General features: G+C 36.1%; 1 protein-coding gene across 1 annotated transcript; it reads left to right on the forward strand.

The window, feature by feature from the left end:
* Positions 1 to 3236: 3236 nt before the first annotated feature.
* On the forward strand, positions 3237 to 11364 carry gdf10b (growth differentiation factor 10b). The gene is made up of 3 exons (XM_058792606.1): positions 3237 to 3706; positions 4516 to 5387; positions 10153 to 11364. Exons 1-3 carry the CDS (start codon positions 3466 to 3468, stop codon positions 10342 to 10344), a joined length of 1305 nt encoding a protein of 434 aa, XP_058648589.1. The 5' UTR covers positions 3237 to 3465; the 3' UTR covers positions 10345 to 11364.
* Positions 11365 to 11373: the final 9 nt, after the last annotated feature.

Consider the following 11373-nt stretch of genomic DNA (forward strand, 5'->3'; position numbering starts at 1 on the left):
TCAGAATTAGGCATGATGTCCATTTTTGGTAAGACTCTACTATATCATAATATTTGCATAATTAATTATTATCGCTTCTCTATATATGCAGGAGCAACAGTAAAGTTTAAGGCAGCTCTTCATTACGAATCACTTTTTTTTGCTCTGCAAGCATTAGTATTTAATTCAGGAAATGCAAATATAGTTCATTTAGCTTTATTCATCAACCCGTTTCGCATGACTGGTCTCCATATGCAAATACAACAGACCGACCGGATATTTCTGAGAGACTGGAGCTGTCAAAAAGCAAGCCGCTGATGTACACCACACAAGAGAAGAGAGGTGAAGCCAAACATTGATGAATCTTGGCACAGGCGAGGCGGTTAACAGAGGTTTTCATGGCCCACGGACATCCATGACCGAATCGGTCAAAATGGTCATTTAGCTGGAGCCAGAGAAATGAAAAAAGTGGGAGGTTGGTGAGGGTCCAAAATCAACATCGCTTACACTGTCTTTCAGTTTAGATGAGCATTCAATGCAAAAAAAAACTCAATAATGAGAGCGTTCAGTCCAGAGAGGTTGCACAGAGGTTTACTGCAGGGCACCAGACATATTTGTCATTTTCAGACCAAAACACTGGAAAGATCGAATAGTTTAGCAGTCATTTATTAGTTTGAAGCGTTCTTGATCTGGGAGTTTGTTTTTTTTTCCATTGTACATCACTGAAACAGTCATGAAAAGTAAATGAATGCATGATCAATATATCAGATATATTATTCAACTTTTTCAGTTTGCAAACTTGAGTTTTGCTCCTTTACAGGTTTTTTTCAGCTGCTTGCACGCATTTTCAAAACTTTGCTTCTTTTTTTCAAAACTTTACACACAAATCCAAGAATTGCACACATAATGCAAAATGCATCGCATCTCTTGCAAAATGAAGCAATGCATTCAAAATATCACAAACACATCTCAAAAGCAAACATTTGCAAACACCTTTACCATAATATTAATTCCTGTTAGATTTGTGTGTGTTACATAGAGAATTGTGTGTTGTGTTTTGCAAAAAGTGTTTTATGAATTTGAAAACTGATTCAAAGGACAAAAATTAGCGTATGGTTTTGCAGATTTGGTGTGTGCTTCTGCAGTTTGAGTCTCAGGTTTCAGAAACGGTGTGACAAGTAAAGATTAAGTGTGTATACAGTTGAAAAAAACTGTAAGATGAATGATTATGGCTGCACAATGCATAAAGTCGCACATATTTATCATTATAGCGACATTTTTAAGTACCGCTCTGTTCAGGTGAATTAATGGATAAAGTCTACCAAACTCCGCATCTATAAAGTCAGCCTGTTTCGTCTTGTGTGAAGGCGTGTAGACAGAAATGGATGTGGTGTTGTAAGATGTTGCATATAATCACAAACCGTTTTGCTTCATCATTCATTATGGGGCAAACTTAAGAACAAAATGAGGGCATGAAGGGCCCAGTGTGAAAAGAAACCCCTAACTGTGCTGTAGAGAGCAGCTGGAAGTATTTTATCGGCTTGTCACCAGCTCTTTCAATGCGAGCAAACCGTTCAAACCCAGAGAAACAGTCTCTTCCCGTGAGGTTACATTTACATTTACACTGTAATCTGTCCTCCTCACACAATCTAAGAAATGCACTGCATTCTACAAGCATTTGCGATGTAGTTTACTAACTTTATAAAAGCTTACTTCTGATGCAAATTAATCTTGTTTTCTAACTTTTGTGTTTTGGTGAGACCATACAATCCACATCCTGGGCTTTTGATGGGTTTGGCCATTGACACTGCAATAAAACAAGCACTTTTATCAATTGTTAATTAGTAATTACCATTTCAGAAAAAAAAATCAGCACGCTTTCAAATCAGAGTAGGATTTTCGGTAACACTTTACAATAAGGTTTCATTTGTTGACTTTAGTTATGAGTTAACATAAACGATACTTACAGCATTTATTAATATTACAGTTTAAGTTCAACATTTATAAATGATTCAAATCAAAAATTAAAAAGTTGTATCTGTTAACTAACATGAACATTTTTATTAACATTAACTGAGGTTAATAAATGCTGCAAAAACAAAATGTTCATTATTTCATGTTAGTTAATGCATTAACTAATGCTAACAAATGAGACCTTATTGTAAAGTGTTACCGTATTTTCTTTAACAAGCCTTAAAGTCCTCTACAGAGAAGCAAAAAGAAAAAAATTTATATATTATTAATGTTTGTTATTATGACCGTTATAGGACTGAACACCAACCAATCATGCTTTAGAACAGGCCTATAAACACACATCTACACAACACATGCTTGATGTATTTCTTTTCTTTTGTACTGGGTAATACTGTATTCACAATCACAAATGCTTACAGTAAAAAAAAGTTTGCTTTCAATCTTGCTTTTGTGTTTACCGTAAATTTTTCAACATCTTTCTGCCAATTACTTTCAATCTTGTACAGAACGGAGCCCATAAAAGAAGAGCTTTAGGTTTTGAATAATTGTGTATATGATATATCCAAGACCCTGGAGCACAAAACCAGTCATAAGATGAGAGATTTATACAATAAATAAGCTTTCCATTGCTGTATGGTTTGTTAGGATCGGACAATATTTGTCTGAGATACAACTATTTGAAAATCTGGAATCTGAGGGTGCAAAAAAATCTAAATATTGAGAAAATCTCCTTTAAAGTTGTTCAAATGAAGTTCTTTGCAATGCATATTACTAATCAAAAATGAAGTTTTGATATATTTACGGTAGGAAATATACAAAATATCTTCATGGAACATGATCTCTACTTAATATCCTAATGATTTTTGGCATAAAAGAAAAATGGATAATTTTGACCCATACAATGTATTGTTGGCTATTGCTACAAATATACCTGTGCTGCTCATGACTGCTTTTGTGCTGCAGGGTCACATTATGGCAAAGGTGTTGCAATGTAAGATAAATGTTTGCTTTTGACATGTGTTTGTGATATTTTGAAAGCAGTGCTTCATTTTGCAAGAGATGTGAGGCATTTTGCATGTTGTGTGTGCAATTCTTGGATTTGTGTTAAAAAAAAAAAAAAAAAAAAGAGGCAAAGTTTTGAAAATGTGTGTAAGCTGTAAGCATCGCCTTCATTTCAAAACGTTTTTAAAATGAAAGACAAAACAAGATTAAGTGCATCCACACATTTAGCCTAAATGGTAAAGTGTAAACAGTGGAATAAGCAATGACAGAGTAATGGAGCGCGTGCTTCCAGGATGATGCTTCACGCTTCTCGTTGGTTGCAAGCGTCATCATCTGTCATCGCTTCAGCAGCGAGAAACAAGTGTAAGAGCATTGAGCACCAGTCATCCTCCACCGACACACCAGCTCCAGAAGACGGATTTCACCATCAGAACAGAGCTTTTCATCACTCCTCCGCTTCATCTCATGTTTGATCCATTTTAAAGCGATTGCGGAGGATAAATTGTGAATATGGCATCAATCTGTGCGGTGGCACGCGTTTTTCTCTGTCTTAACATCGTCAAAGTTTACTTCGTGAACTCGTCAGAACTGAACGGAGATATTCCTGCAACACAGCCGTCATTCCACAGTCCTGCTCGAGACATGATGACTGTTACCATGTACAGAGTTTATGATAAATACAGCAAGAAGCATCATCATCAACAACAACAACAGAACATAAATACAATCCGAAGCTTTAGAGGAGTCCCAGGTGAGTGAAACTAACTAAAAACCTTGAAAACTCTGAGACTGCTGTTAAAAAAAGTGTCTAATATAGAAATGTTTGTACTGATAAAATGATATTTCATATTACATAGCTTGTTTGTTTTTCCACTTCCAAAATGATACATTTTTGGCATCTGAATTGTAATGTCTTTAATGATCATTTTAGTTATATTTGATAGACATTATATTAAAATACAATATATATACATATATAGTCGTTTATATATATATATATATATATATATATATATATATAAACAACTATAATATAATTCTGTTTTATGCATTCATTATGTGTGTTAATTATAATATTTCAAACCTTTGAGTAGACAGCATTACATAAATCCATAATGCTATAAATGCATCAGGATTAAAAATCAATTATATATGATAAGCATAGGTGAATACATGCACAGAAAGCATTTTCCCATTGTTTCAGTTTTAATGGCCATATATTCAGAGTTTCTAAGAGTTCTAAGTTTCCACTGGAGGTGCGCTATTAAAACACTGAGAGGGTATTAGTGGAAACAGAAAAAAAGAAAGAAAGAGACCTTGAGAGTCGCTCACTAAACACTACCATATGTCCAGAGACTGATTCGGGAGCCGTGTTTATCTTTTTATTAAACTGCCTCGTAAATCGTAGATATTAAATCTAGAATGTGAAAAATGTGTTGTTTACGAGGATGTTGTCTGGAAGCTTTATGGTCAATCACATGCATGCATGAGCGTACAACCAACACTATATTGACAAGCAGCAATTACCTTCTCGTTCCGTTTTTTAATGTCGTATTTCAGAGATCTCCCACCACAAGGTCGTGTTCCACTTCAACCTGACCTCTATCCCTGATTCAGAGGTCATACTGATGTCAACTCTACACTTTCTTGACCAACAAGCTCGTCAACGGCCTTGGGCCTGCCGGCGTTCCCGAGGCGCCTCCTGCCGTCTCCAGCACCTTCAGTCACTTACCATCACACATCTCATCATTAAGGGAACATCGCCAAACGCTGCCGTCCCCTCGCAGCTGAGCAACATCACATTGTCTCCTAACAGAAAGGGGCTTTGGCAGATTACAGACGTATCATCAGCTATCAAACAAGCCCATGTGAACGGCGAGCTCTCGATTACCGTTGAGTTTGACTTTGGGCATCAGAGACGTCCGGATCGCTTGTCTCCTCACAGCCTGCCGTTCATTCTTGTATACGCCGATGACATTGCAATAACAGAGCCCAACAGTGTTGCTGTGAGTCTACAGAGATACAGTCCATCTCCCGTGCACGAGGACACCAGAACCAAAGCACCTCCATCTTCACTGAACTCTAGAATCAGAAGGGAAGTAGATCACCTGCAGAGTAACTACCTACCTGACATCCAATATAATGATCTTAAGAGCAGGGAGATATGGGACAGTGCCTTTTTTGTAAAAAAGCCCAAATCCTTGTCAAAAGGTCAGGAAAATCACGGAGGACTGAGAGGGTCGAGGGAGCTCAGCTTTGATGAGAAGACCATGAAAAAAGCCAGACGCAAGCAGTGGAGTGAGCCACGAATGTGTTCGCGCCGTTACCTGAGGGTGGACTTCGCCGACATCGGTTGGAATGAGTGGATATTGGCACCGAAAGCATTTGATGCCTACTACTGCGCAGGAACGTGCGGATTCCCAATCCCAAAGGTCAGTGTATTTTGTGATAATTACCGGCTGACTGTACATTTTCTCTCTTAATCCACGGCGCACCAAGAGAAAATAAATATGTGGAAATGAAATATTGATTTGGGCTGCAATTATTTTAGAATGTCCCCTGTTTACTGTCTTAAAGTTTAGAAAAATAGTCTGTTACATAAAACGCAAATGTCCAAGCAAGATGAACACTGATTAATTAATTGACCGTTCGCAAAGAGCTTGACTGGCAGGCGATATGGCCAGTCATAACGCTGAATCTGCCATCTTGTCTGACAAAAAAATCTGTTTTTCGTGGACTAAACCTTGGTTTGCATTGATATATGGTTGACATAAAACACGTTCTGATGTTCATTCGTGTTTATTTAATGCGTTAAGTAAACATGAAAAGACGATCGGTTCACGTGCCGCTTGAACTGAGGCAATACAGCAATCTGTCACGACACGTTAAAGAGCCACAAAACGGTATTTATTGTTTAAATTTCTTTTAAAAAATGACTTGTTTCATACCAGAAGTAATCTGCTCTGTCTTGTCTGGCGGCATGGTGTCAGTTTCCTCTTTGCCCCACTATGTATTTTTTACTGCGTGAGAACATGGTGTGAAGTGTGAGAGCGGCATGGCTTGTTGGACATAGGGTAAGTTAACACTGAAAATTAATTTTCACTATAATCGATAAATGAGTTGCACGATGGTGCCAGCTGCATGTATAAGAGAGTATCTGGACATTTAACACTTGTGTAATTATACTGAATACAGTCAATACATTTTCTGTAAATGCAAACAAGTTAACCCTTACGAAAATGAACTTTTATTGTTTATTACCATTTTTATAACCACAGTTTTACTACATATACCATGGTTAAAATATGGTAAGTGTAGCAAAACCATTGTTTATTTGTGGTTACCATTGTTTAACTATAGTAACCATGATTTTTTGGTTTTGTTTGTATGCAATGCTAGTATGTAAGCTAACTAAAACGTAACATAGTTCAGTTGACATATATCATAAGGTGATTTTGTAGGAATTGTAATCAGGCGTTAAAGAGAGTGTCCATTAAAAGTTATTTGAGCCAATGGGATCAGGTCCTAATGGGCCATTCACACAGAACATGTCTTTGCATCTAAAAATACAAGATGCAGTGCTCAGGAAGGAATTTTTTACTTTTTTATTTTTTTTTTTAAAGGGGTCATATGATGCGATTTCAAGTTTTGTAATTTTGTTAGATTTGTAAAACACCAAAACGTATACGCAATGAAAGAAGGCGGAACTAGTATTGTTGCTGCCGCCGGCACCATGTCGTGGAGACACTGTGTTTCGTTGTGAAAGCGAAACTACATTGTTTGGGCTTCCAAAAGAGGACACAACTAGAAATCAGTGGTTAAGTTATATTTACAACACTGTTCCAGAACAGTTCAACCCAAATATTAGAGTGTGTGCAGCGCATTTTACGGAGGACTATTTCCTGAACCTGGGAGTAGCTGCCAGCTACTCAAAGACTGTTTTAATTAAGTGGGGCAATTCCAACTTTGCAAGGACAGTCTGGTGCTTCTGACTCACAGCTTGTAAGTATGTTTTCATATTTAAAGAATTGGTCACACTTTATATTACGTGACTACTATGTACTTGCATCAAAAAATAAGTACAATGTACTTATTGTGGTCATATTGTATTGCAAAACACGTTTGCTGCTATTGAGGAGCAACAATAATGTACAGTATGTGGATAATAATGTGTTTTTTTAACCTTAAACCGCATAAACACATTGCATTACACCAAATACACAAAATAATGTTCTTTTTAGCAACGTCATATGACCCCTTTAAAGCGCAGCACAGAGCACCTCCTCCTCTGTGTTGCAGTCAAATAAAACAGTTGCCATGTCAACTTGCAATGCTTGCCGCGCCTCTGGGGTCTTCTGATTGGCCCACTGTCTTGGATCTGACATTGATGAGTGGTGCTGCCTGTAAAAGTTGAAATAATTTTAACTTGACACGACGTCTTAAAAACTCGGCGCTCATGTGTGAGACGCTGCAAAAGACGCGAGTGAAATGGTCATACGTGTCCATCTAGTGCATCTTTATATAGAGAAACAATGGGAAAGTAGCACATTGGAATGGATGGCCCTTAATAATGTAATTGACCAAGGAGAATAAAGTATTCCATAGCTCAATGTAATAAGAGCCAGTTATAGCCCGTATAATCACTGTGCAAATTTGTTAGTAGAGCATGACTTGTTCAAATCATGTTGGATCGTTGGAGGCATGTCAGTGAAAAAAGATGTCAGATGCAATCAATACAGCATCTGTATTGATAGTAAATTTGTTAAAAAGAATGAAATTATATATATATATATATATATATATAAAATCTGGTTTAAGAAGTGTTTTAACATTGCATCAACTACTGATGAATATTTTACCAATATTTGAATAACCATGTACTACAATTTCTTTGGAAGGCTTTTGTCTTTCAAACACATTACTGTAAAATGCACAAATTAATGTTATTCCTTATTTACATGCAATGGAGGCATTCCCAAAAAATGTTTTGACATCTGAACCTCTTTCACCTAATATATTTACAGTACTTGAAGTACCCTTGAGATTTTAAAATAAATATATTAATCATGATCATATTTGCATGTTCACGGTTATCTGATGTTGATTAATGATCACATGGAATGCAGGTAAACAAATAAAATATTATTTTTTTTAGTAAGTGTTTCATTTTGATTGATGTTATTTTGATTCATTTATCTTCACAAACCCCAATTTGGAAAGCCTTAATAATGTAATGTAATATTCAATGCACTTCATGTTGTTAATTACAATGAATGGAATATATTTTCTTATTTATTTTTATATCAGTACAGTACAAGATTACCCTATTTAAATCAATGTGAAAAACGAGTGGTCAAAAGTAATCTAAAAGTAATCACAACATAATCTGATTATATTACCTAAAATGTGTAATGTAATGGATTATGCTACTAACTACAATTTTTGTCATGTAATTTGGAATCAGTAACAGATTACAATTTGTAAGTAATCAACCCAGCTCTGTAAATATATATACTCATTTACAATCAAACTAAGTTGCATGTACAAAAAATACCATTGTAGTGAACAATGACTATATAAAATATATTAGGATTCCATGAACAGAACTGTCAAAAATGTAATAAAAACATTTAAAAAAAAGCTTTTGTTTTGCTTATCAGGTTTGCAAAGTAGAGTTATAAATATTGTTAATTGCCATCTTGCTCTGACCAAAGTGACTTGAATGCACCTCATAATTACACCTTCCCAACTTGTAAAATATAAAATTCCCAGGAGGACTTGAATGCACTATCAAACATATTTTCATATTTTGTGCATTATAGTTCTCCATATGGGACTACATGCCCATTCACATTAGAGACGATAACTAAAATGATAATGATAACATTTTAAGAATAAGAGAACAGGAAAGAAAAATAAAGACACAGAGGAACAATATCATTGGAATTACGATTTTTTTTTTCCAGATGATGAATGATAAAAACACTGACAGCCAATCAGAATCCACCTGACTTTAAAAACGAGTATTTAAAGTGGCAGATGACAAAACTGCAGCAGAATGTTATTGTGCATTGGCACTAATATAGTTATTGTTAAAGTTCTCTTTATAGTGATCGTTCCTGCTGAGAATGGGTCTTAGGCTGATGATACACAGGGCAACTTTGGTTAATGTTGCTGTCAACGGGCAACCAGGTGAGACACAGAGCCCACGACCAATCTAAAGCATCTAGATAGAAATTTGTTACCTATTCTGAATGGGAAAGTGCCCATGCAAGGAACATTGCACAAAAAAAGTTACCCGGCAAAATTGTTCAAAAAGTTACCCTGTGTATCATCAGCCTTAAAGGGATAGTTCACCTAAAAATGAAAATTCTGTCATTAATTAGTTGTTCCAAAGACCTTCGTTCATCTTCAGAACACAAATTAAGATATTTTAGATGAAATCCGAGAGTTTTCATTCTTGTGTGAACTATCCCTTTAAGAAAGGCATTCAGGCATTGTAACACTGTTTTGTTAAAGGGTTAGTTCACCCAAAATGAAAATTAGCCTGTTATTTACTCACCCTCAGGCAATCCTAGGTGTATTTCTTCTTTCAGACGAATCCAATCGGAGTTATATTAAAAATTGTCCTGGCTGTTCTAAGCTTTATCATTGCAGTGGGCAGGTGTTTCTCTTCAACAGTCCAAAAGACGTGAAATAAAGCGCGCGCATCCATAATAAAACATGCCTCACACGGCTCCGGGGGTTGAATGAAGGCCTCCTGTAGCGAATCCATGCGTTTTTGTAACGTAATAAACACTTTTCTCTCACTTCAGCTGACTGTCGTACGTGGAAGTAGTTCAGGCGGATGACGTAGGATGTCGGTGTTGCGTGATTAGACGCAAAACAAAACGCCGGTCATGAATTAGAAGCACAAACCAAGGATTTGTAAAGAAAAATGTCAGAGGATTTTGATATAAGCCAAGAGGAGACTGGAACTTTGCTTCCTTTGCTCCTGTAAACAAACTCGTGAGACTAGCATATCTCAGAGGCGCGTGCGGACAGCTTCCGCGTAATGACTTTTAATGCATGGACACATATCATATACACCTAGGATGCCTCGAGGGTGAGTAAAACACAGGCTAATTTTCATTTTTGGGTGAACTAACCCTTTAACAGGCAACAGTTTCTCTCCAACATTTGCTTCTTTAAATGCAGGTTGTTCATCCGTCCAATCACGCCACCATCCAGAGTATAGTGAGAGCCGTAGGGATCATCCCTGGAGTCCCAGAGCCGTGCTGCGTCCCGGACAAGATGAGCTCTCTGGCTGTGCTTTTCCTGGACTCCAGCAGAAACATGGTCGTGAAGGTCTTTCCCAGCATGTCTGTGGAGACCTGCGCCTGTCGATAACTAGCTAACGGACATAAATAAACACAACAAACACAGCTGAAGCACGTCATGACACAAATGAACTTTTATCTCTGCAAATAAGACCTCAACACCTCAAATAATATAGGATCTTTGCACACAAACATTGTATCCTCTTTCCGCTCTTTCTTTTTTGAATGAATTGTATATAAACCCTATTGTAACATATAGTAAGCAGAACTGTTTTTGTTTTGATAATGGATTTCTGTAAATAAATCCTGTAACACTTTGCAATAAGGTTTCATTTGTTAATGCATTAGGCAACATGAGCTATGAGCAATATATATTGTATAATATATCTTTAATTAAAAATACAGTTGTTTGTTCTCGTTAGCTCATTAACTAATGTAAACAGATGACTTTTAATTTTAAAACTAAATGTAGATATTAACAAACAAAGTCAGTTACTTCATGTCAACTAAAGTACTTAACTAATGTTAACAAATGAAACATTTTTGTAAAGTGTTACCATAAATCCTTATAAACCAGAGTTTTTATTTGATTTGTAGGCTTGTTAGCTAAATTTAGGATTTAAACACCTGGAATCTTGAATGGAAAGAAACTGCAGATTATTTTTGATCATTTGTGAGAAGACAGACAATATAAACGAAATTCAGCATAATGCTGCCATCTAGTGCTTTGTGATTTTACATCCATATTAAAGTTTTCCCCTGTGAGGCCTTGTAGATTACAATAGATAAAATGATTAGCCATATCTATAGAAAAGCAGTTAAATTACAGATTAATTATTATTGCCATAGAGCAAGTTTAAAAAAATGTCAAAAATGTGTGATACTTTATCAAAGAAGAGTTTTGTATTTAATAGCAATTACATGTCAATTGTAATTATTTATTTTCTCAAACTGTATTGTTTACAACTTTTTATGCAAACATTTCTTTACCCAGATTCTTAGATTCGCTGTTTTTTTTTCTTCTGAAATCCTGGAGGACTTTTTGTGAATAAAGACCTAATGAGTTGTATTAGGAATGTAGACTGCTTGCAACAACAGA

Source organism: Onychostoma macrolepis, chromosome 12 (assembly GCF_012432095.1).
Source record: "Onychostoma macrolepis isolate SWU-2019 chromosome 12, ASM1243209v1, whole genome shotgun sequence".
Lineage (NCBI taxonomy): Eukaryota > Metazoa > Chordata > Actinopteri > Cypriniformes > Cyprinidae > Onychostoma > Onychostoma macrolepis.